This window comes from Tachysurus vachellii, chromosome 12 (genome assembly GCF_030014155.1).
Source record: "Tachysurus vachellii isolate PV-2020 chromosome 12, HZAU_Pvac_v1, whole genome shotgun sequence".
NCBI classification, from domain to species: Eukaryota; Metazoa; Chordata; class Actinopteri; order Siluriformes; family Bagridae; genus Tachysurus; species Tachysurus vachellii.
The window spans coordinates 18,594,571-18,620,539 of record NC_083471.1 but is presented as its reverse complement, the minus strand read 5'-3'; the positions used below and the strand labels follow the sequence as shown (position 1 = coordinate 18,620,539).

At 37.9% G+C, this 25,969-nt stretch overlaps 2 protein-coding genes across 5 annotated transcripts; one reads left to right on the top strand and one right to left on the bottom strand.

The window, feature by feature from the left end:
* Nucleotides 1-15: 15 nt before the first annotated feature.
* Nucleotides 16-2,790, top strand: f2r (coagulation factor II (thrombin) receptor). The gene is made up of 2 exons (XM_060882714.1): nt 16-368; nt 577-2,790. Exons 1-2 carry the CDS (start codon nt 299-301, stop codon nt 1,743-1,745), a joined length of 1,239 nt encoding a protein of 412 aa, XP_060738697.1. The 5' UTR covers nt 16-298; the 3' UTR covers nt 1,746-2,790.
* On the bottom strand, nt 2,530-21,577 carry ssbp2a (single stranded DNA binding protein 2a). 4 transcript variants are annotated; one of them, XM_060882719.1, is made up of 17 exons: nt 21,414-21,577; nt 17,301-17,373; nt 15,106-15,167; nt 14,915-15,017; nt 9,897-9,977; nt 7,493-7,549; nt 7,315-7,372; nt 5,815-5,885; nt 5,649-5,710; nt 5,481-5,529; nt 5,329-5,364; nt 5,187-5,244; nt 4,503-4,573; nt 3,984-4,059; nt 3,842-3,870; nt 3,648-3,746; nt 2,530-2,672 (listed from the first exon to the last, which is right to left on the bottom strand). In XM_060882719.1, exons 1-17 carry the CDS (start codon nt 21,461-21,463, stop codon nt 2,643-2,645), a joined length of 1,065 nt encoding a protein of 354 aa, XP_060738702.1. In that variant the 5' UTR covers nt 21,464-21,577; the 3' UTR covers nt 2,530-2,642. The 4 variants fall into 4 exon arrangements, with proteins under 4 accessions (XP_060738702.1, XP_060738701.1, XP_060738704.1 ...); XM_060882718.1 differs by having other exon boundaries at nt 7,493-7,552; nt 21,414-21,576; XM_060882721.1 differs by having other exon boundaries at nt 14,933-15,017; nt 21,414-21,571.
* Between the last annotated feature and the right edge of the window lie 4,392 nt (nt 21,578-25,969).

Genomic DNA, 25,969 nt, shown 5'->3' with positions numbered 1-25,969 from the left:
CAAAACAAAAAAAAAGAAAAGAAAAAAAAAAAAACGTGCATGCAGGATGTGAAAAAAACTACTGACAGCCAGGGAATATCTTTATGGTGACTGTGCACCCTGGGGAATGATAATAAGAACAAATAGCCTTCAGCCTTCAGACAGTTTGGGGGCGTTTACAAAAAGCAGTAACAAAAGCCCTGATCTCTGAAGGCTCCAGAAACAGTGGGCTTACAAACAGGACTTACTCTTTCCTATCCAGCTGTTTATTCCAGCTGTGGATTTTTATAACTCTGTAAAAGTTGTTCATTTGGACATTATGATGCGGTACTTTATTCTATCAGCTCTTCTGCCTCTATTGGCTTCAGCAGCTCTGGTACCAAATAGTGGTGAGTTATTATTATTATTATTATTATTATTATTATTATTATTATTATTATTATTATCATTAAACCTTATAATCTAATATAAACTAATGAATGGTTTTAATGTGCTTTGTGACTGCTGTGAGAAATACTTATATTCCAGCTATGTGTATTATAATGAGTGCCTTTGTAACGCTTTATGTTTCTTCTCACTGGTCTGTTGATTCCTCAGATGACCAAAGCATCGTACGGACGTTTTCTGGATATTTCAGGACGGTCACAGACGAACCGTTTGAGTATCTGGATGTGCAGGAAGGCAGCGGTTCAGGCTTCAGCCCAGAGCACGATAGAGATCAGCGCCACTCTGCTGGCAGAAGAAAGTTTTTCATCTCCAAACAAGCCTCTGAGTTCCTGACCAGCCGTTTAGCGACCGTCTTCATCCCAACCATCTACACGCTCATCTTCATCATCAGTGTTCCTCTAAACGTGCTCGCCGTGGTCATGTTTATCCGCCGTATACACCCGAAGAAGCCGGCTGCGATCTATATGCTGAACTTAGCCTGTGCGGACCTGCTGTTCGTTGTGCTGTTGCCTTTCCGCATCGCTTATCATTACAATGGAAACCACTGGATCTACGGCTCAGCCATGTGCCGCGTGGTCACTGCAGCTTTCTACTGCAACATGTACTGCTCAGTGCTGCTGATCACGTGCATCGCCGTTGACCGCTTCTTAGCCGTGGTTTATCCGATGGACTCGCTGATGTGGCGCAGCCCGAAAACCGCTTCAGTCGCGTGCGCCGCCATGTGGCTCCTTTCCATCGGTGGTGTCACGCCTCTGCTCGCGTCCGAACACACCGTGCATGTGGCCGAACTGGACATCACCACGTGTCATGACGTGATGGACATCGAACAACTCCGCGGCTACTACCTTTACTTCTTTCCGATCTTCAGCTCTCTGTTCTTCTTCCTCCCGTTTATTTTCACCACAGTGTGTTACATCGGCATAATTCAAACGCTGCGCGCACTCAGCGGGGAAAACCGATCACGGAGGTCGCGCGCCGTTGCCATGGCAGCTACGGTGTTAGCCTTGTTCGCCGCGTGCTTCGCTCCAACCAACATCATCCTGCTGACGCACTACGTGCGATTCGCCGGAACGCAGGACGACGCTTCATATGCTGCTTACCTCGTAGCCACGTGTGTGGGAAGCCTGAGCTGCTGCATAGATCCGCTTATTTATTATTTCGGCTCGTCGCAGTGTCAGAAGCAGGTGCTGGCTTACTTCAAGTGTCGCTCTGCACTAGAACGCTCGCAGATCAGCAGCACCAGCGGCAGCACCACATCCAGCAAGCTGGAGACTTTCAAAAGCAACTTAAGCAGCCAGTATAGAAAGCTGATTGCGTGAACAAACCGCACGACTCAGCAACAAGAGTAACTGTATCATGATGTGCCTTACACTAGCCATAATGACTGTGTTCTTAAATACACTGTTAATCCACAGTCTCTACTGCATAGATTTGCTTGTAAAAAATAAGCTCATCTACATCTATTTAGATACCCTGCCATACAGGCCAGGAAACTGTGTATAACATTGTTTTTACATTCCACAAAGAAGCATCTAAGCTCCTAAGGGCATCTAAGAGTTGTCTTGATTTAAAAAAGAAATATTTGAGGAAATACTGGGAATGGGGTACCGTAAAGATGTCATTTTAATATATTTAAAATGACAAACTCTACTATTGCTTATGTATTATGTAAACAAAATTTATTGTTACAGGAAATGTGCAAAAAAAAAAAAAGTGAACAGAAATGGAAACTGGAACAATATACAGAATAATTGGGAAAGAACTCAGAAACATAAGCTTTTTATCAACATTCCTTTCCAACATGGACTCACCAGGGTCAATTAAAAAAATACATCACATTTGTAGACAGCTGAATAATAAGTGATGTTTCCTAAAAAAAAAGCAGCAATCACCAGAGTTTTACTTTCATATCAGAAGAAAGTTCTCACAAACCTTAAAGTGACTCATGAGGACATTACGTAATAACAAGACATGCATCAAGACAGAGCAACAAATTGCACGAGAGATGAAGCGGAAATCCTGCAGAAATGTTTGTTCTTTTCCACACTTGAGCTACCGAGTGACATTAAAACAAGCTAAACAAGCCTGCTTGTGTTTTGTTCACATTGGCTGTGCTGGACCAGGGAAATGTTTGAATGTTACACTTCGGCACTCCCATGTGGAACATCGACGATGAGAATCCAAGTGCATTTGTTTCTTCAAGGCTCTATTCAGTCTCACACACTCATCGTCATATTAGGAGAGTACTGCAGAGAAACAGAAACCTTTCTTATGTACTGTACAGTATAAAATAAATGCCATGAAATGTATTAAATAAGCACCTATAACCTATAGTACAGCTTTAATAAAAGCCATATGTACCTATGCCCTTGTGCACTCTAATATTATTTTTAAAATAGTAATATCATTTAACATTAAATAAATGTATCAAAAACATTTTGCCACAAGTGAAATTAACCTCCAGCGAATATTCCTCCGTGAAGAACTTGTATAATAATCTCTTCATTAAGATGTAAATTTCAATTTGTAATGAAATTCTGAATTTATTTTTTAGATGAAACGTCTTTCATTGACACAATGGTACACTTTGGTTAATGGATAACTGTTAAATTGTTTTCCTGTATCATCCACGATGCCATTTGACTACTATCTGATACCTAAATGGAGATTTAGGTATTAGGTTCCAAAACTTTAACTTTCATGCTAACATTTGCTAACTTCTCTTAGGAATAATGAAAATACAGCAACCAACAAATTAGCATTAGTATCACTAAACATATCAGATATTACAATGTACATTTATTTCATGTGTTTCAAAGTGGAGTTTAAATGTTCCTCCAGTCATAATCGGAGGCTGACGTAGCTAGCAGGTTTGTAATTATTGTCTTTTTTGTCTTTTTTTGCCAATTATCTTAATTTTGTCTTTATCATAAGTCAAAGAAAAGACATGTACTGTATATGCAAAGAAATATCTTTGCAGACCTAGGGCATGTATATGCGGTTTAAAAGTGAATTAGCAAAGGTCTAGCAATGTCTTTTTAGCTCTAGTCCACATGAATTAAATTACAATGCTAATTTGCATATATAGTCTTTCAAAAAAGGTAAGCAACACATTCTGCTCGAAACCTTTTTTAGCTACCACATAAATGATCTCTCTTCATTTTTCTCTTTTAATGTTCAGACCACTTTAAAAGATAAATATCAGAAACATGGTGACATACGCTCTCGTTCTGAAAGGGGTTGAGGAAGGTGCTTGCCATTTCTCCATCACCTCTTGGTGTACTGGGCTGGGTGTTCATACTCAGGTTCCCAGGGGAGCTCTGGGAAATATACAAATATAGAAAAATTTTCATTCTCATGCCTTTAAATGGACTTGAATCAGAGTCTTTTAGAAAAGCAAAGAAACCTCCCTTACCTTTGGGAGGCTGTCAATGTCACCTGACACTGATGAGACAAAAAAGAAAGGTTGAAGTCTACTTATGAATGAAATGGAAAGCAGAAAAATACTGTGACATTTTTCTTAGCAGGGTTTTGACATATGTTATTCATGCTCTTACCTAATGAGCCATTCAGAGGATGAGCATCTATTCCTCCAACTGCTCCCATTGCACCATCACAAGGACCAATAGAAAACTAAAGCAGCATCACGAAAAAGGACAATAACACAAATAAAAAATGAGTTCACTATAGTCTTGATTTGCATATTTACATACTGTAATTTAACAGTAGGCCAACTAGTCCCATTACACAATTTTAGTCATTACACATTGTTAAAAATATTTTAAAAAAAACGTTACTAACATTAAGCCTGGTTAGCTTGCAGGTACAATGTCATCTTTTAACAAACTGCACACTGAATGTGATCATATCAGTTTATAGCTGGTGCGATTAATGTAGAGATGACAAATGGAGCTCCCTGGTCTTTTTTGTTCAGAAAAATCTTTTAATATAGCAGTATGTTAACTGATTTAATCCAAGTACCAGTTTCTGTAATTAAAGTCTGAATATAAAAATCATGTTCTTAAGACCAAATGACATGATTGAAGGTTGATAAGAGGGTGCTGGATGGCTCTTACATTTGGCCTGTTTCCATTTGGCGGGATCGAATTCATCACACTGTACATGTTGTCCCCTGAACTGGTTGACTCTAAAGTAACAATTAATAAGTTATTTCACAGTCATTAGTTGGAGACAGACCATAAAAGCATTATAAGTTAAAGTACAATCTAATACACTAAAAGGTTTGTGCACACCTTATCATCACCCCATATGTGCTTGTTGAACATCCCATTCCATATTTAATTCCCACTTGGACAGTATAAAAACCTCCATTCTTTTGGAAAGGTTCAGAATGTTGCTGGAAGTGAGGAGGCCTGACATGTAGTCAGTTGCAGTTAATCTCATAGAGTTCAGTAGTGTTGAGGTCAGGGCTCTGTGCATCTGGACTGCTTCAAAACCAAACCTGGCAAACTGTGTCTTAATGGAACTTGCTTTGTGGACGGGACAGTGTCATGCTGGAATGTGTTCGGGCCTCTTAATACCAGTGTAGGAAAATTGTTATGCTTCATTCATACAAAAACATTCAAGACAATCATGTGCCTCGAACAGGGTGGCAAAATTTTAGAGCAGGCCCACATGTGGAGGTCATGGTCAGGTGAGCACACAGTTTAGGACATGTAGTGTATGTTATCAGTCTGCCTGTATGATGTCCACGTCCACGTGATACACGTGATACACGTGATACAGGATCAGCGTTTTACCTGCAGGACTGGGCATGACCGGTGTCCCTGGAGCTCCTCCTCCACTTCCTGTTGGACCCTATGAATACACTCAGTGAGCTTGGTCGAACTGTCAAAATAGATTTTCTTTGGATTAGCTTTACTTTGTCATGAAAATACCTACTGTGTAACTTCCTGGAGATGAGGATGAGTATGGAATCTGCAGTGAAAAGCAAAGGCAAACAAAAGCAGTGAAAAGACTGTGTTTTTCTATATTTAATAGTTTATTGTAATCGTTTGCTGGCAGTAGTTTTGATTGGGTTCTAATACACTCACTGAGTTGGTATTTGGAGGATTTATCCAAGACCTTCCTCCTCCTGGAGCCCTACACATAACATAACAGAGAAGAAACAGTAGTTCCAGCCTCCCATATGCAATGGACAGATAATTGGTGATGCGTTTAAAAATATGAGGGTCATTAAAACTAAAAGGTGGAAGACTTACATGCCAGGCATTGCTGGTCCCATTAATGAATGTACAGGAGGCCTCATTCCACCTGCCAAGTTCTGCAAAGAAGCCAAGATCAATGAACCGCCAGTTTAATCATAAAAGAATAGTTATACACAGCCATAACTGGGCATGAGATGCTGACAGGATGTGAGAAGCAGACCTGTGGTCCAATAGGAACCATTCCTCTTGGAGGCATCATTCTCTGCATTGGACCATTCATGTGAAGATGACCTGAGAAAGAGTAAAAACCGTTAAACATATAGAAGGAAAGGATGATAATGAGGAAATCTCATGGGTTAAGATTCTGAGCTAGATGTAATAATTTGAAAGTTCAAATCCTGGAGAATTTTCACAGAACAACTGCTGAGCCTTTAATCCTCAGCTTCTCATTTATACGCATGGACTGTACTGTGTCTGAATTATAATTCTCTTTGGTTAACGGTGTCTGCCAAATACAACCCGAATTCCGGTAATGTTAGGACATTTTTTAAATTTGAATAAAATGAAACTAAAAGACTTTCAAATCACATGAGCCAACAGATGTTTAAACTGAGGAATTTATCACTTTTATCCACATTATTTAAATGAGCTCATATCAAATTTGATGCCTGCTAAAGGTCTCAAAATAGTAGGGACAGGGGCATGTTTACCATGGTGTAGCTTCTCTTCTTTTCAAGTTTAAAGTTTAAATACCTCTGTGCATGAAGGTTATGAGTTTTTGGACTTTTAGTGTTGGAATTTGGTCCCATTCTTGCCTGATATAGGTTTCCAGCTGTTTGTGGGATTGTGGTCATTTTTGACGTATTTTTCGTTTAAGGATGCACTGAATGATCTCTATAGGTGAAAGACCTGGACCTGAAAGGCCTGCATGCAGCCAATTCAGCACCCAAACTCTTCTGCGATGAAGCCATGCTGTTGTAATAGTTGCAGTATGTGATTTTGCATTGTCCTGCTGAAATACACAAGGTCTTCCCTGAAATAAACGTTGTCTGTAGGGGGGTCAACATACTGTAGAGCTTTAGTTTGCATCTGCAGATGGCACGGCAGATTGTGTTTACTGACAGTGGTTTCTGGAAGTGTTCCTAGGCCCATTTTGTAATGTCATTGACTCCGATGAGTGATGCATTGTCGTCTGAGGGCCCGAAGACCACGGGCATCCAATAAAGGTCTTTGGCCTTGTCCCTTACGCACAGAGATTTCTCCGGGTTCTCTGAACTTTTGATGATGTTATGCACTGTTTATAATATGAATTGCAAAGCCTTTGCCATATGATGTTGAGGAACATTGTTTTTAAAGTATTCCACAATATTTTTATGCCCATCTTTACTTCTAAGAGTCTCTGCCTCTCTAAGACATCCCTTTTATAGCTAATCATGTTACAGAATGTTCTCCCAGCTGAATCCTTTCACAATTTCTTGTTTTTTCAACCATTTATTGCCCTGCGCCAACTTTTTTGAGACCTGTAGCAGGTATCAAATAGAAATGAGGTCATTTAGTAGATAAAAGTGGAAAATGTCTTTGTTTAAACATCTGTTATGTTATCTGTGTTCTCTTGTGAATAAAATATTGGCTCATGTGATTGGAGTCTTAATTTTCATTTTATTCAAATGAACGTGTTAAAATATAATTCCTATACTGATGATAGTGGAAAACAACTTACCTGGCTGTCTCAAAGGATCCATCCCACCTAAGAGTGGCTGGTTGCCTGGACCCATTGCCTGGTTAAAACTTTTAATACTTAGTGTGCTGCAATATCTTTATAAAGGTTATATATATTAATTTAAAGACATATATTGCATACATGAAATAGAACGTGCACTAGGGATGACAGGCTGTACCTGACTGGGCATTCTGAGAGGAGCTCTTGGGCCTCCAGGGCAACGAGGGGACATGAACTGCTGTGAAAATGCAAGACTGATATAATACCTGCAGCTGAGACTGAGTGGATATACTGGAAAAAATTAGCAAGGTGTTATTGGAATTAGCTAAATTTACTATACATATCTGTTAGCTCTTTTAAAGAAGCATAATGACTAATGGCCAGATGTAAACAGCACCACCAGAGGGCAATGTGAGACCTACTTTCATCAACGAACACACCACCTAACATCATGGCAAACATTTAAAATGCACTTTGTAAACCTGTTTAACCCTGAGCAGATTTATGATCTTATGGTGTACCAAAAATATTATCCAGCATCTAAAAAAAATAATAAATAAAATCACCAGCGGCAAAGAATGGTCAGTAAGTGCTGCTTTTGTGCTGATCTTAGACACAGACTGTACTAGGGCAAATAAATCAGTAGCCTCAGTTTTCTGTTCTTGGCTGGCAGATGTGGTACCTCCTGTAGGAGTCTGCTGCAGTTGCTCAGCTGCACAAGGTTTGACACAGTGTTGTGCATTCTGAGGTGCTTTTCTGCTCACTGTGATTATAAAGCATGTTTATTTGCATTATAAGAACCTTCTAGTTAGTTCAAAAAGGTCTGGCCATTCTCATGACCTCTCTCATCAACAAGGTGTCGCCACCTGAAGAGCCGTTTGATTTATTGATTTATTTATTTTTGCACTATCGTGTTCTAACCTATAGAGACTGTAATGCGTGAATATCAGGAGATCATTTGTTTTAAAAAGATTCAAACCGGTCTGGCATTAACAAATATGCCACCGTCAAAGTCACATTTTTGCCCATTGGTTTAAATTGAAGCACTTGACCTGTATCTGTATGATTTTATGCACTGTGCAGATGGTACATGATTGTCTGATTGGATAATTACATGAATGTGAGGGTGCACACAAGGCCGGTCAGTGTATATTTCCCTGTCAGTGAAATCATCCGTGGAAAATCTAGTCGTGGTTGTACATACATACGCCGACATCTAGCCAGTTTCTTTTGATGCATAAACTGATTACAGGATGAATAGGCTTTTATTGGGGATAGAAGTAAGACTGGAGTGATGGTTAAAGCTTTTCTGGAAGCTGAGTTCAAGAATGCGAATAAAGAATGTCAGTTGTCATTAGTGGGGCAAAAGAGTGGCTCAGAGTTCAGCTGCTGACATTAAATCAATCTGTTTATTCTCTGCTCTCTGAGTGGATCTCCATAAATTCCTCAGTGATGTACTCCAGAGTATTAGTATTGGCAAGTGTACAGCAGTGCAGGCTTTTACAAAAGAAAAAAAAAAAAAAGCTAAACAAGTACAAACACAGACTTCCTTTGTACCTAATGAATTCCCGATATCACACAATAACACTACAATACCAGTTTCTGGGAACAAAACTATAAAATAAGATTCAGTTTCACTTCAGTGACATGTTACTATGCTAAGATAGGTTTAGGGTAAATCAGGGATTAATACTCTAACATATGGTAACATTTGGAAGGTGGAGAAACCGAGCCAGTAACCAAGAAACACAATCCAAAAATAAACACACCACAATTTTTTGTGACTTGGTGTGCAGTGTACAGGTGAATCTGACAACACTCCAGTGCTGACATCATTTAGCATATACAGAGCATTTAGTATATACAGTATCATGCAGGGACAACTAAACATAGCCCATTTCCAAGTCTACTGAACCACTAAAGGACTTAGCTGACAGAGGTAGCGTTCACAGGTGGTGTCACTTAAAAATGAAACGGCATCAATATTTCCTTAGAGGAAAATTCCACCCTTACGTTGCACAATATTCTTTAAAGCTTCTTCTGATAGAGGCTCTATCGTGATTTAGATCTCAAATCATGTCAACCTATAGACAGCAATGCAGCAACGCTTTAGCCAAGCCAGAAGATCCCATCTGCAGTTGTACACTCTGCTCTGACATATTAACTTCCAAAGCTTCATTTTTAAGATCATGCTGCAGTTAACACCATAGTACTTGTCAGCTCTTAGATCACCAACTTGTTTTGAGTCTCTGCTGTAATTCAGCTCAACTGGGTCAATTGCATTCTGAAACGTTTCCACTACTGGGAAATGGTGAGTAAGCAAAAAAAAAAAAAAAAAAGTGAGCTGCTCTTTTGTTTTAAGTGGTAACAGTGAAGCCTGAAAACAATTCCTTCAGTTTGGGATTAAATGCCTTTGTAACTGTTCTAAAAATGACCCCCTGTTACATCAGCTACACCAAGAAACTACACCAAGAAATATTCCTTTAGTGTGGAAGTTTCTTGAGATGTGTTGTTCTTCAATATTCACTTTTCAGTGAAGGCTGATGTATTCATGCATGCTACAGTATCTTGTGCTTTTGTACCTGAAAGAATCCGGGGGGTAATGGCATTCCCTCTACTGGAGGGAGATTCCCACTTGCAGGACTGGACACGGCTGCTGCGCTCTAGGATTAAGGTGGAAAAGCACACACACACACACACACACACACACACACACACACACACACACACACACACACACAAACACACACACACACACCAAATATATATCACAAGGAACACTAAAAGTCTGTAGTTTAAAGAGTGAGGAATTTGGACTCACTGATAGGGTTAAACACCCATATTCAGTAAACACCTACACACAGTACATATGCTTTACAGGTCTGAAAACACAGAGAGGAAATCTGAAACAATAGCAGGTTGAGAAAGCCTTGCACCTCTGGCAAACTCATTTGATCCTCTGAATAATTAACAGCCCTACTGTTGAGTAACTAGTGTTTCATGTGAAGGTTTTAGCTTTCTGTTTGCTCTATGTGGACAAGACACTACTGTAGCTCTTTCCAGTTCTTCACTGTTGCACGTCAATATTTATTGTAAATATGTCTTATTACTTACTTTTATAGTACTTTGAAAAAGTAACTGGTTAAAGAAAGACAGAAGGTTAGATAAGATAGATAGCCAGGTCTAAACAATCAACCAGATAAATTATGGATTAGAAATTACAATAACTTCACCAGTGACTGTTCATCTACTCAGAGTAAATAACACTGATGTCGTAGATAGCTGCCATCTTATGAAACCATATTTTAATTTAAAGTATTTACAGAAAAGAGGTAGGACAATAGGTGTTTGGTATATATATATATTCATATAGCCATAGTTGTGTGTAATTAAAAGCATTTTAGCAAATCTGCCTATAAATTTCAAAATTTTTACCTGCCAACTGGTAATTTCAAGCATGATAAAAATGTTTTTTTTTTTTTTTTTTTACATTTTTTAGAAATTTGTAATTTTGAGAAAATCATAAATACCATCATTTCAACATGAAATAAACACTTCCTTATTTTTACTCATGTCTGTATTATTTCTTTTATGTTAAAGTGCAGTTAAATTGAACACTTTACCTTTAACTGATCTGTTTTCTTCTAAAAAGCAAGCTTTCACTATCTCTAAAATCAGAAACCATGTCTCAACAAATTCTCCTGATAAGTTTGTATGTCAGTTCGTCAACTGAAGAATGGTAGACTCACTGTCTATTTCACCCCTTGTAGCATGGACTAGAGGACAATGGGCTGTGAGACAGTTTCGGTAATGAGTCGGTATTCAGAAGCATGGAGACAACAACAATTTATCACCACAGACTCACAGCTGCAACACCCGACCGCAGGTGAAGGACGGTAAAGAAAGTCAAAGCATGTGATTCAGGTTTGCATATGGAAATTGCACCATTTCAAGAAGCTCGTGAGCACTGTAGCAGTATCGAGTCTATGTTCAATAATCCAAAGGATATGGTTCACACAAGAATACGCTACAAGTATACACTCTACATCGAGGTTTTAATTTGACTTTATAAAACAGTCTTTGTACACACATTCTCCAGGGATCATGATCAGATTATTTCGAAGTGAGCTTTGTCTGCTTATCAATCTATATTGATTAGATGTGGTGTTTCAGTGCGTCTGTGTGTTAAATTCAGAAGAGAGAGGGATTCCATCTCTCTCATTATTAAACAAACGTGGTGAGAATGACAAGTGGCCTTGTCTAGACAACCCCCACCGTGGAATAAGTATATGTCAAAGTCACAGAAAAATTGTGTGTGCTGCTGAACAGAAACATTAACAGGTTCGGTTTATGTAAGGCATGGTTCCTGATCTTCTGTTTCATAATAACGTTGTTTACACAGTCTCTAGACAGCTGGTTGATTCCAATCATCCTGTCTGGAAATCTCAGACAGTGGTGAAATGATACTGGGACTGGTCTTATTCACAAAGCAGGGAAAACAGCTGAAGTGCGTCAACGTCATGACAGACTGTTGGAATTAGAACAACTTTTATAATAATATTCTGATCACACACAAAAAAAAAACCAAACAGTTCTTAAACACTTTAACCTATTAAAGACAGTTATTGTTCACAGTAAGTCACAGGTACAGACTGACCATCGGGAAGTTACCCGGTAGAATGGCTTTTCTTTCTTTTTCTCCTTTTTTTTTGCATTCTCTTCTCTCTCATGCACCATGTCACAGGGCACCACTAGGACACTACCAATCAGAGACTCATTACTAGTTCAGTCAACAATGTCTTGTGTGTCTGTACATGTGCAAAGCAAACAATGGTGGCGAGAAAGCAAAAACGTAGAGAAAGCATGTGAGCTCAGCAGGATACAGCAGAGTATAAACTGTGTTGAAGTTGCGCCCTACGTTGTAATAGTAGTTGATTATTATGGATAGTCTAACCTAATATATTCTGCAGGGAATCCTGAAAGCAAATTCAATGACTAACTTAGCTCCGATACAGTCAGGTAAGGCTTGTTATACATGATTCGTTTATTATCTTAAAGCCAATGCAGTAACATTAACCAGGTGAGAAATGCCAGTGTGGGCAAGCAGGTCCTGAGACATGCAAAACAACAAATGTCACTTTACTGTAATGTTTGTGTGACAAATACAGCGTTTATGTGACTTACAACTAGAAATAAACAGCTCTAAGAGAACATGACAGGAAATATACAGATGCCAACACCCATTTTTCCTCTCTCGTCCTTCCTCACTACTTCCATCCATCCATCCTCGGCTATGCCATTAGCCAACTTCCTGTGTGAGCACTGGGGAAAGATGTCACTTAAAAATAAAGAGGAAGGGGAAAAGAGATAAACTATTGCTCTTTCATTGCCAGTGAACTTGGAAGCTTGGATGAATATGAGAGGAAGGACAGAAATGCAAGATAAAGAACATCAGGAAAAGTGAAAAGGGACACCAGTTTTCACAGGCAATGTTATGACTGCCTGTGTAGAGTTTACTGTATGGCATCAAACATGTTCATAATTTTCCCTAAAGTCATAAAAACAGGTTTAAATACACTTTTGTATTGTAGTGCATAAAGTGTTGTGGACAAAAACTGAGCACGATGGATCCAGACATGTGTACTCAAAAGAATTTTAGCGTCATGAAAATGTCCTAGCTGCTAACATTAGTTTCCACTCACCATTAAGAGCGCTAGTTTGATCTTTCTCTTTAAAATGCAAATGAGCCCCCAAAACAGCCTTGCTGTCTTTCCTCCTCTGCAGATTGGGTTGAAAACCTTCATTAACATGCTTAAATGCCAACAAAATATTACAAGCTATTTCATGCTGCCATGCTTCTCATCTCTCTCTATTATCTTCTGTTTATGTTCAAGAGTGTGTAAACACAATAAAAATGAGTGTGTGGGCTCTCGAGCCAGAACAACATTATGTCAGCAGGAAATTTTAAGTGCTACACAGGCTAGTGAATAAGGGAGATGAGATGTCTGAAAGGAGCGGGTTATAATGTCAGTGGAGTGTAAAGTACATGTAATATGAAGCGAACCTGATTGTTTTAGATAAGCCTTCATGCCTAGTAATGATTATTACAGTGACTTTACAGGAACGTAAATCTCAGGTGACTCAGACATTTGCTGCATGAAGTATAGACCTACTGCCGCTTAATATCTTCAAAAGATGACAGTAAGATGCCTCTTTTAGACAGAACATCCATATACAGCAAAAAAAAAAGCAATTAGGTTGTCTAGTAGAGCTTTTTTGAAACACACTAATGGACTGTGGATAAAAATAGTTTGTACTTATGAAGCTGCTACTTGTTCTTTTAGAGAGAGAGAACATTATGTTAATACTGTTTGCAGAAGTGTAAATACTATGTGACTGCTACAAAAGGTAAATGTCTGAAATCAAGATTAGAAAATTGTAAAGAAATCACAACAAATGCACTTCTAAGATTATATTAGAGGAGAGCTGGTGCGATTGTAAAATGCCTATTTTCTCTAAATGTACACCTACAATGGTGCAGACAGAGGGTCATCACTTTTCTGTGTCTGTCTGAAAAAGCCAGTGGTTTATCTTTTGTTAAAAATATGTGACCTCGTTTTATGCCATATAGATACAAACAATGCCGGAAGTATTTCTCTAATATTTGTTCTGTGCAGTTGTGTACACTTATTTCTACATTACTACATCTATTTCTCCATCTGTTAGCGTAGTGGTAACAGTTTGTGCATGCTTTGTCTGTTTGTTTGTGCATTGTGAGAAATCATGGTTACAGCCTGTGGTACAATTCTAACACCATTTATAATTGTACAGCAACTTGCTTCAAGAGTCTCAGAATGTTAATTATATTGAAATATGTCTGTGCTGAGACAGAACACACACGCACTCACACATACGCTCACACACACTCACACATGCTCACACACGCTCACACACACGCACACACACGCACGCACACATGCACACACAAACGCTCACACACACTACACTAATTCCTGCTTGCATAATTAATTGCATTTGCAAAGTGAATAAAGATGTGAACCCAATTTTAGGAAAATAAAGGACAAGACAGTCTTAAAGTACATTAAAAAATAACATACCATTTTTTTTTCCATACCAACACTTTTGAATGATAGCTAATAGATTTGGTTTGTCTGTGATATTCTGCAAAAGTATTATAATTGCTAGTTGTAGCAATACTACTGGGTTGTAACTGTGGTATAAAGTTGCATTTTGCTAAGGCAAAGAATCTAACATTATTCTACATTGAACTCCCATTTATTATTTTTGCCTTCAATCTCTCTCTCTCTCTCTCTCTCTCTCTCTCTCTCTCACACACACACACACTCTCTCTCCTCTTTCTAATGTAGTTGACCACAAGGGTATGACTTCATCTTGTGTCCCTACACAACCCATTTGTCATCCCTCTTATGGTTGTCCTCTTTCTCTGTCTTACAGCTGCAGCTGCTCTAATTCCGAGTAACAACATTCCAGCTTGTTAAAAAATCTGACGGACAAAAATAACACATGTCCTTATTTGTCTCACAGCAAATTTTAATCAAGGGTTACTGCAACAGCTCACCATTAGCAAGTCACTCACATAGTCATGGAAAGCTTTGGCCTCACTTGAATGTTCACATGTTTCTCTCCTTTCTGGAGCTGCACAGTAGAGATCCCAGAAAACACTGCAAATCAAAGCGACCCCTTCATTAATTAACCCAGGCTTCGTCAGGCAAGTATGAAGATTCCTTATGCTGTATGTGAGCATCTTACCACCACCAGGAGTGAAGGAACCCAGGTGGCTCTCCCAGCGTGATGTTCTTCTCCCATCGGATCTGTCGGGGTGACACACAGAACACCAGAATGAGTGATTACCGGCTTGCTGATGAACTACTGCTGAGTCTCTTGCGCATAGATAATAGCAGTTTCTGAAGTCATGGCTATAAACGACAAGATATAGTCTGTAGTCTATAAGCCCATCAAAGTTGTATTCAATATGTGATATTCACTGTCTATAATATTCTAATAATTTCATGGGTTTTGCTCTCGGCATGCATTGAGAATTAGTTCACTGACTACTTATAAAATTAATCTTAACTTGTAACCATTGTTTACATCGAGGGAGTTATTTTTAGAGCCATCTGCTGCCTGTGAAGTGAATCATGCAATAAAAACACTGAGCTTCCCTCTTTCTTCAGCCTGACCACATCCCTTCTGATAAAACCACATGTATGTATGGTTTGTGGGTTGAAAGAAAACAAAAAACAGTAATTGCATTCCATCTGGGGCGCAGTTTACATTTTAAATGAAATGCAAACAAAAGCCTGAAATTAGGAAACTAACTAGAACCACTGCACTACAAGTCTGCACAGTGGTATTAAAGGTAGCACAGTCACCTCAGAGCTCCAGAATCCTTTATCTTTTTTTTTTTTTTTTTTTTTACAGTAACAGCTAATTAACAGGAACTTGGATGGCAGATTTTTCACATAATCGAAGCTTCTACGGATTCTCAGAGGACTGAGGAGTCACAGACAGTGAGGAGCCTGATGAGGATTTCACACTTTGCAGTTTCTCAGTAACATGAATATACGGCTTGACTGTGAAAAAAGAAAAACTGGTGAGGGACTACCGGTTATAGTTGCTGTACTGTAAGTGATAACAGGCGCATTCATGGATGACCTACAACATAATATGTAACTATAATTGAATAAAAAAGTATGATGTTTCAACTCTTCAAATATGGAAACGTTCTGGCTGTGACGTTGTTGAGGGAAAATTCATCAGCACCTACCATGGCACTTTTTTTTTAATAACAGCATCATGCCATGTTTATTCCTTACTTCAAAACTAATTTAGAATACCAAAGCTTGATTATATCTTGTCCAGAGGCATTGTTTTCTATTTAACATTTACATTTAGGTTAGACCTCTGATTTTCAGAGCTGCTTGGAGGAGCTGGCCATGATTTCTGTCCACGCAATAATCCAGCGGCTGCTGTAAACAGCGTGGGTGTGCTGAGTGCTCATGTTATCCATTGTGCTTGTTTGTGTAAGTCTGTGTCACTGCTAGGGAGATACAGAAGGGTTATTTTGGGGGCTGCGTGGGCTGCATGGCCAGGGTGGCAAAAGATGGGAGTCGCAAAGGAAGCAGTATACAATAGGAGGGAATGTCTTAAGACTTGTCTTGTTCGTGTCGGAGTCACAATATGCTTTGGATATCTCGGAAGTGCCTGTGTTTGTGGAGTGATCTTGTTTTCCTGCTGCTTTTTGCCAGGACCTTTTTGATTGTCGACATTTTTTTTCTTCTATACTTCTATGCTACGTGTCTGTTAAAGTGTAGAATCTAGACATCACATTTGCATCTTAATTTGCTATTTGTATTCACTATGATTCCTTTATACTGTTTGATTAATAAGGCGATGTCTAAATATAATATCAGATTTCTGGACTGAGCCTTTAGAATAAAGGGTTTCTATTGCCGCTAATGTTTTGTGAGAAATTAAAGCTTGTTGATGTTCAAAAGGATGATGCCAATAATATTCCAAGATGAAATATTAATATATATAAATAGAAATATAAATATATAATACCCAAAAATGAAAAAAATATCTGTCTCTGATGAAACTTTTACATAGTAGATCTGCCCTAGCTGGGATCTGTCTGTATAATGTATAGTCAGTGCATGACACAAAGAAGCAGGGTGGATGCTGATGCTTGTCCTTGACAAAGTGTGAACATGCATACGAGCAACTGACTGTATCTCTGTGAGCTCATCTGTGTGCAGAGTTACTCAATTAGCCTGGAGCAAGGACAAAACCAGTGTATACTACAGCTTATACACAGGGAACTGTGTAAGCTTAGTCTATAGATCCTTGATGCTTAAAGTAACCATCTTTTAGAACTTACCAAATTCTACATTGAGTTGACATTAATTATGTGGGTGTGATGTACTGCATTTCAGGCTACGTACCTCTGAAAGGAAGGTCTGTGCTGATTTCTGAGCTCCAACATGTAGCAGATATTCATAAACATACAGAGCTAGCCTGTAAGGAGGAGATGGAAGGAAAGTGATAAATATAACCAAAAGTTCATGTTCAAAAATTCAACCCACCCCCACCCCTATTTTCATTATGATAGCGCCACAGGAGCGTTGTTTGTAACACCAATATCTGATACCGACATCCACTTTGTACCAAGCTGACTCCCTGCAAGCTTCTGTTGTGTTGTCAACTTACAGTATGTGAAACTACACAGGGAGGATAACACCGTGGTTTAAAACAATCAGTGTCAGTTAACACCACATGTCTTCACAGTGTGAAAGATATCAGCATATCTGATGAGAAAGCATCAAATCTAACATGGTACGATCCAATTTTAGGACAATGTAAGCTCCAACAATGATATCTGATATCAAATAATTGCATCTCTTATTTACACTAAAGACCATAAAGGCAACAGTTTGAGGAAGGTCCACATATGGGTGTGATGGTCGGGTGTCCACATACATTTGATGATATACTGCATGTGTTTGGAAAGAACTTAAATAACTTGAATTGGCAATACAGTTCACTGGGGAAAGTCAAAACAGGTGTACTAGTAATTGTGATGTGCCTGTGTTTATTTGCAAATTATTCAGGACATCCGTGCAGTCCCAAACTGCTTAGGCTGTGGATCCACTACGTGTGTGTAATTCAAATCGGCTCTTACAGAGTAAATGCAGAGGCATCATAAAATAAATTGAAAGCATACACTGTTGAGAGCTTGGGAGTATGCAGTCTGTAATAAAGCTTTGTGTTTACATTCTAGGAAAATGACTAAGAGAAAGAAGGAACAACTCTGCATCATACAGAACTACTAACATTCTATTGCCTGTTTTCCCCAAGTCCTGGTGTATTACATACAGAGCAAAGGAAGTTCAGAATTTCTGCAAACCTCACCAACACCCACAGACACAGAATGCAAAGACATATTGACAGGACTGAAATGCTACAAAGCTCTTTCATTCGCTTTTATGTCTCATCTACATCCAGACATGCACATTGCTGCTTGAAGTTTATATGCATGTTGTGTGTTGACCTGATCTGCGCAAATAAGCAATGTCTTGTGAAAGGCACATATTCCATCTTTCTCTTTAAGCATCAACGGGTACCCTGAGGAAAAATATATAGGACAAAAATAAATGTAGCAGAACCAGAGGGAAGAGGGCTCACAGAAGGAGGCATTTCATGTTTGAGAGGGTGGTGTAGAGGTTGGAATAATGATAGCAGATTTCTTGGAAACTAAGATGAAAGAGAAGCAGGGTTGAGGGAGGAGACCCGGATGCTGGAAATAAGTTTAAAATGAATACTCCTGAGATTCTGTCAGATTCAGTGGAGCATCGGAAAGGGGATGGAAAGTAGGAGAGAGGGAGAGAGACTCCCCTGAAGAACAAAAGCAAAAGCTATAGAGCGGAACAGAGACTGCCTTCAATGTGAGACTGGTTTACTAGATAAACATTTCCGAATCTCTGGACCATAAACCATAAAAGAAGGGATGGGCACATATTTTAATTCAAACATTTAAAGAAGAAAGGCACAGTTTAAATGGGACAATTGTCATTAATGTTTTAGAAAAAGAGTCATTATGAGACCATCATGACATTTGCAATATGTTAATTGCATTTGCAGAAACATTAATAGATTAATAGATTCATTTATATATGTATATATATATATATATATATATATATATATATATATATATATATATATATTTCTCCCACACTGTGAATCTGCTTGTCACTTCCCACTTGGCTCTGAAGAACATCTACATAATCAAAACAGAGAGGGAAGAAATGCTGCACTACTGAAGAGTAAGACCATGTGACCGCTTGCACGCAATAAGAGGAATAGAGAGTACAGACCTGCATGCCAATAAAACACATTCTGTAAACGAGTCACTGAAATGTCATTCAAAAAGATGGCTGTACTGGAGGAAATGTGTTTTCCAATGGCTCACTGATTCACAGATGGACAAGTTCAAAACAAAGTCTTGAAAATGCAGATTGGCCATGGAAATGCACCACATGGATAAATTATTGTCATTATGCTGCTATATATTGCAGATGTAGTATGCTTTGCAATATATGGGATCTAAGTATTCATTTGAGGTATTTAATAGCGAGACATTTGTATAGCGTATTTGAAGGAGTCTTCGTTGTCAGTGCTTTTAACAGTCACAGGTAAAGCAGCAACTGGAGAAAGGTCTTGAGGATGGAAAGCTTTTAGGTTTCATGACAAGGGCTATTTTAGTCTTATTAACTTCAAGAGTGAGAAAAATAAAGGCTGCTGAGGGAACTACTGTTTAGAGATGTATAAAAAGTATGGGTTGTTAATCAATAAATAAATAAACAAACACAATGATTGGCAGATTGATGTGGTATTAACTGTTTACAGTTGGACCGCATCACACCACACAATTTCCTAGGTTTTTTCTAACACAAGGCAAGACACATTTCAAACCTACATAAAAAGTGATAACGCATTAAGCCTATTAGCTTCCCTTCTATTGATATATTGCCAAATAAGTTTTCAGTGTCTGTTTCCCTCTACAGAAGAGGTGAACATATATTTGTAAACATTTGTGTCACAAATTGTATAGCAAAGACACAAATAAGATATTTCATATCCAGAGAGATAACAGTGAGAGAAAGAAACTGGGGGAAAAAAACACAGAACAAGACAGCATTTACAGACACCAAAACAAATGTGCTCAATTCAGTCATCACTCAAGAGCAGAAATAACACATGGACCCAGCTGTTGAAATGTTTATACACATACTGCAACAACAGATATCCCTTATGACTTTGAAATTAAAGTGAGTTTTAAGTAGACAAACCTTTTGGCCAGTATACTGAATGGCTTTATTCGTTAAAGAAACCATGCAATAACATGTTTGCAAGTAAGACCAACAGCTTGTTACAATCACTCTGAACTGGAGGTTCAAGAAAACATTTTAGGTGCTCCATAAAAAGATGTACAGACTATTTGTAAGCTGTCTTAGTTTTTAATTTCACAACAAAGTTTACATTTTTACTTTGAGACATCAATGACAGATTAAATACTATGATTTATGCTGTGCTGCTATGATTATTAGCTCCAGCTCTATAATCCTATCACAATAAGGTTATATAACAATTACTAGAAGAAATGGGATGACTAACATACATACAAAACTTAAGTATGGGAATGCTATCGAATCTATATACTGTACATGAAAAGGTATGTAAGGCCAACTAATAATAATAATAATAATAATAATAATAATAATAATAATAATAATAATAATAATAATAATGTTATTGTTAACATACTAAACATGGAACTCTCATGATGCCTAAGCTGACAGCTCATTGCTCTCTGATAATATGGTGATCATGTGTCTCTGATCAGATGGATTACGGTGAAAAATCCACAATTTACCAGTGACACAATAGGGGTGAAGCAACTAAACTGACCCACTGTTACAGCTCAACATTTATGTCCTGGTGGGACATGAATGATGGGACTAAAATCTGACACTGTTGCACTCAGATTTTTCCAGATCAAGGCAAATCTTAGATACTAAAGCAGCCAAGATATTAGAACTCTGTGTATACATCTTTGGTTTGTTTTAACATCTGCAGCTGGACCTAGATTAAGAAAGTTAATACTGAGGCTGTAGGTCTTAAACATTGGATGTATTGTTGTGTACACAGATCTAATCATAATCAATGTTTAGTATTTCTCTGCACAATAAAGTGTCTTGTAACCAAATACGTGTCAGGAACCTCAATGTGACCACATGTCCAAAACTACATATCAAGACATTAAAATTTCAGCTTCACAGCTTCAGCTTGCTTTCCAGCTGGAGAAACAAATTCAACTGCGCATGCGTAATAATACATCCGCGCGCATAACTATGACCCTTACTCATTGACGCTCTTAATGCTTCTCCAGCCGTTACACTCACACTACCGCTGATATTCGTTAATAAGCAGCTTATCGATGTAACGGAAAAGCAAAATCTCTTATAAATCTCTCAGAAATATAGAGATAAACTTACTTTTCTCTGGCTTGACTATCCGACGGTACCCGAACACTCTTGGAGTACATGCTCGCGCAGAGCACTCTCTAGAAGCCGCGCGCGCAACCTCTCAACCCATCACGCAGTCAAGCCGAGCGCCGTCACCATAGCGACTCGCGCAGTGTTTCCAACCATTGGGTGGACCACACTGACAAGCCACGCCCTCCTGCTGGACATCCAATGAGGCGTTGCTGTGTGGCCACGCCCTTCAAGACGGACAGGTTTCTGAATCGCACGTGGTTCCCAGCGTAGCACGGCTGTCTCGAGCAGTGGGCTAGAAGAGCTGCATAAACAGCGACTTAGAGCTACAGTGAAATGGAACAGATCATTGTAGATATAACACGAATGTTTGCAAGAAGACAAAAAAAAAAAAAATCAATGAGTGTGGGTTTGTTATCGCTGTAGCACAGGAAGGGTTACTGTAGATGTAATATATAGTCTAGGAGTAGTGTGTATCGTGAAGGGCTGTGCTTAGGATAATTATTGTATTATTCACTGCCATATGTGTACATGTAAATGTCAATTATTAGAAGGAACACGTTTTTGGCAAAGTGCAAAGACAGTCCTCCCCCCCCCCAACACACACACGCACACACACACACACACACAACCCACAATGGTTTTAGATTTATACAGTTCAATCAAATATACTGACAGTTTCTTAAAATAACTCTTAGATTAGAGCACAATAGGTGTTCTGTTCTGGCATGTTAGTTGATAGGACAATGACAATGAAAATTACACATATTACAGGTTTCACAGAAAATTAGACATACAGTTATTGTCTCTTTACCTCCTGAAGAGTTTTACATTTTGTATTGGAGTAACTTACATGATGTTAATTACAAACTGCCTGTAAGCAATCATCATTAAGCTTATTCATAATAATGGGGAGTGCCTCAGGCCGTGCAAAAGATAATCTTGAACACGAGAAGTACTTTTGGGAATTAATTAGGTGGATAAGAGACAAAGTAATTATAGTTTTTTTTATTTATTTATTTATTTTTTTAAATGTCCCAAAGGCTTTCACTTTAAAAAAGAAAGAAAAAAAGACACATTGCACATTCTTTAGTTAAACAATATGTGCAAATAATGTATTATGACAAAATGCTTGAAAGAACAGCTAAGTAACAGCTGCCTTTGGAATTTATGGCACTCAATCATTTTATAATAATAAAAGATTAAAAGAAAACTTGGGACTGTATTACATGAATAAGAACATTGACCTTAAGGTAAAATAAGCTGTCCTTAATATGTTCAACACAAGAATGTAATGTGTTTAACATATATTGCAGCATAATATATTCAGATTCTACAGTATTCTGTATGATATATAAACATTGAATATGAATCTACACTTATTAAAAAATAAAAATACAGAATAAATGTGCTGATGTTAGGGATAGAGATCGATATATAGTATTTTAAATTTGAAGTTAGTCTTTCTTAAATTAATTTTAAACTTTTATTGCATATATTCATTTATTTATTTTTAACCTTATTTTTCTTCTTCTTCTTATATTTATTTCTTTTTCTGTCTCTTCTGTTTCCATACTTTTGTAAAGCTGCTTTGAGACAATCTGAATTGTTTAAAGTGCTATACAAATGAATTGAATTTGAATGTATGAATGTATCCCTAATGAACAAGCCAGAGTCAAGATATACAAGTCAAATTATAAGAAATAAACCATTCAAAAAAGTGTTCAGTAGTATTTCTATTATTCTCATTTTAGTAAAATGCATATTATACATCTTTTATATATCTTAAATACATGCTCAATGTCATTCAGCAAACACTGCCACCGTGTGGTAGAATCACGTTTCCCAAATAATTCCCGAACCTTCCAAATACATCAACCGAATATGCATTGTTTCTGCTATAAATCAAGATAAGATTAAACCACTTATTAGCACTTGTGTGTAGGTACAAAATATAAACAAGGTAGTGTTTTTACTGAGTCCCTTTATCACATATTCTCACTACTATTGATTCCTTTTGTCTACATTATTGCTATAGTCTACTTTCTTAATAACTCTATTCCATTCCTCAGAAAACATCTTCAGAAATGGTTTATATAGCAAGTTCTGATGGACATAAGGATGCATTAATAAAAAAAAATCCAAATTAGAGTCTTCAGCACATTTTGCGTGAGCGTGCCATAAAATTGCCAGCACTTCTCTTTCTCACACCCAACTTCACCCCCTTCATTTGCCTAGAGAGAGAGAACAACAGGGCGCTAACAAATAGCTCCCTATTGAACACTACCAGAAGTGCAACAGCCATTCGTTTATTCCCTTAAAAGGGCGCTTGTACACCAAGTAGGCAGCTGTTTGGGACACGGTTCGAGTCTGAAGTCATTCTAAAACGTCACTGTACTTTAAACAACCTGCAAAGGGTTTAAAAGTGCGATAAATTAAGCCAAAATCCTCTTTTATGGGGTAAAGAACTATGGCATGTAAAGTGAGAAATATATCAGTGGCATTTGATCCTTTACGAGAAAGCAACACATTTACTAATGGAGACTACATCTCTGGACGAATAACATTAGAGGTAGTGAAGGAAATTCACATAGAGAGTCTGTTGGTCAAAGCCAAAGGAGAAGCATCTGTGATGTGGTCTGAAAATCGTGGCAGATACAACGTAGTTGTTTACCATGATAAAGTAACATGCTTTAGGTCAATTCTTCACTTCATTCAAGAACAGAAAAAAGGTAGCAATATCTATCTATCTATCTATCTATCTATCTATCTATCTATCTATCTATCTATCTATCTATCTATCTATCTATCTATCTATCTATCTATCTATCTATCTATCTACTAACTAACTAACTAACTAACTAACTAACTAACCTTGGAAAAATGACTTTTTAAAGATTCTTCCATTCCATCTCTAAAGTAGTGGAGTTCAGGGATCCCCACAGGGGCCCCAGAATGTATTGCTTTATAAAATCAGAAGTCATTAGTTAAATAGATGCCTAGATAAATAAATTTATATACAAAATGATAAATATATAAGTCGATATATCTATTTTTTTAAGATTAAACTGTTCTGTTGCCCATGGGTAATGTTCTGTGGTAAACTGTTCTGTTGACCATGGGTTCTATGGGCACAAGGAAAACAGTGAGCCAGGAAAAAGAGGTGTTGTTTCATTATTGCCACCTGAATGTTGCTGTTGTTCTTCTGGGTGATCCCTGTTCCAGGTCGCTAAAGCGAATCATCTGGTTCACATATTTGATTTGGCACAGATGTAAGGCTGAATGCCCTTCATTACCCAACTCTCCCATTTTATCTGGGCTTGGGACCATAACTGATACATAACTAATACACCCTACAGCATACTTCCACAATATGGTATGCCACACACTGCACTTTAACTCCAACAGTTCAACACTGGACTATACACACACTGCATCTATACATACTGGACTATACATACATTCTGCATTTAATTTAATAATATATTCTTTTATCTGATAATAATCTATCTGTTACCACTAGACATTTCTGTATCTGTACAATCTGTTGCCCCTTAACTATATATACTATTAGACATACTATTAGACATGCTTACAATGCACTACACATTCATATACTATATATATATGTATATATATATATATATATACATTTTGCACATTTTCACCCAAATGTAAGCTGTTTCTTAACTTCACATGTATGTAAATTTCCAGTGCTGTATAAAGTACTAGAAAGCAATACTTGAGTAAAAGTACAAATATCATACTAGAAAAAGACTTTGGTAGAAGTGAAAGTTACCTTTTAGAATATTACTCAAGTAAAAGTCTTAAAGTATCTGATATATACTGTATTTAAGTATCAAAAGTAATTTACTGATATTTAATGTACTTAAGTATTTGAAGTAAAAGTAAAAAGTACAATTTCAGTGATTTTCGGTAGGCATAATAGGCACTTCATCCGGTAGGAAGAATCTTTCATTGCAATGTACAGAAACATTTCTTGCAAATACGGCCACGGGTGTATAACGTTATCTTCTTCACCCTGTTCACCGAGTTCACCACTATCGTCGGAGTGGTTGTCTATGATAACGGGAGGTCCTCCAGTAGGTGCTTCCATGGCGGTTTCAGTTGTGCTTCCTCCTCCTTTGCAGTGGCAGAACTAGAGTTTTATACATGGGGTGGCCAGGGGATGGCCAAGGCAACTTTAGGGGGTCCACAGACTATACCACAAATTACCCTAACAAGGAGCATGGATGAATCCCATAATTGCTCATTAGAGGTAGAATATATCTCTCATAATCTATTTTATAATTTATAATATATTATGTTATAATTTTATCTTGTGTATGTCACACATAAATCAACACCTAATTACATTTTTTATGTAAAGCCTAAACTGATGAAACATCTATAACAAGCTAAACTTAAATTCTGAACTGGACATGTGACTGACTAACTGACTGACTGCCTGGTGGGTCTCAAACCTGTTGGGGGTTCTTGTGAACACTGACTACTAGCATCAGGCAGGAAGCTGCTCTGGGGTACTGTGGTGATGC

Bases quoted from the DNA above. Each gene is read 5' to 3' on its own strand.
- f2r (XM_060882714.1), top strand. From the start codon at position 299: ATGATGCGGTACTTTATTCTATCAGCTCTTCTGCCTCTATTGGCTTCA. The intron at 369-576 runs GTGAGTTATTAT...TTGATTCCTCAG, and splicing joins AGCTCTGGTACCAAATAGTG to ATGACCAAAGCATCGTACGG.
- ssbp2a (XM_060882718.1), bottom strand. From the start codon at position 21,463: ATGTACTCCAAGAGTGTTCGGGTACCGTCGGATAGTCAAGCCAGAGAA. The intron at 15,018-15,105 runs GTAAGATGCTCA...TTTGATTTGCAG, and splicing joins TTCCTTCACTCCTGGTGGTG to TGTTTTCTGGGATCTCTACT. The intron at 7,553-9,896 runs GTACAAAAGCAC...GCATTTTCACAG, and splicing joins TACCCCCCGGATTCTTTCAG to CAGTTCATGTCCCCTCGTTG.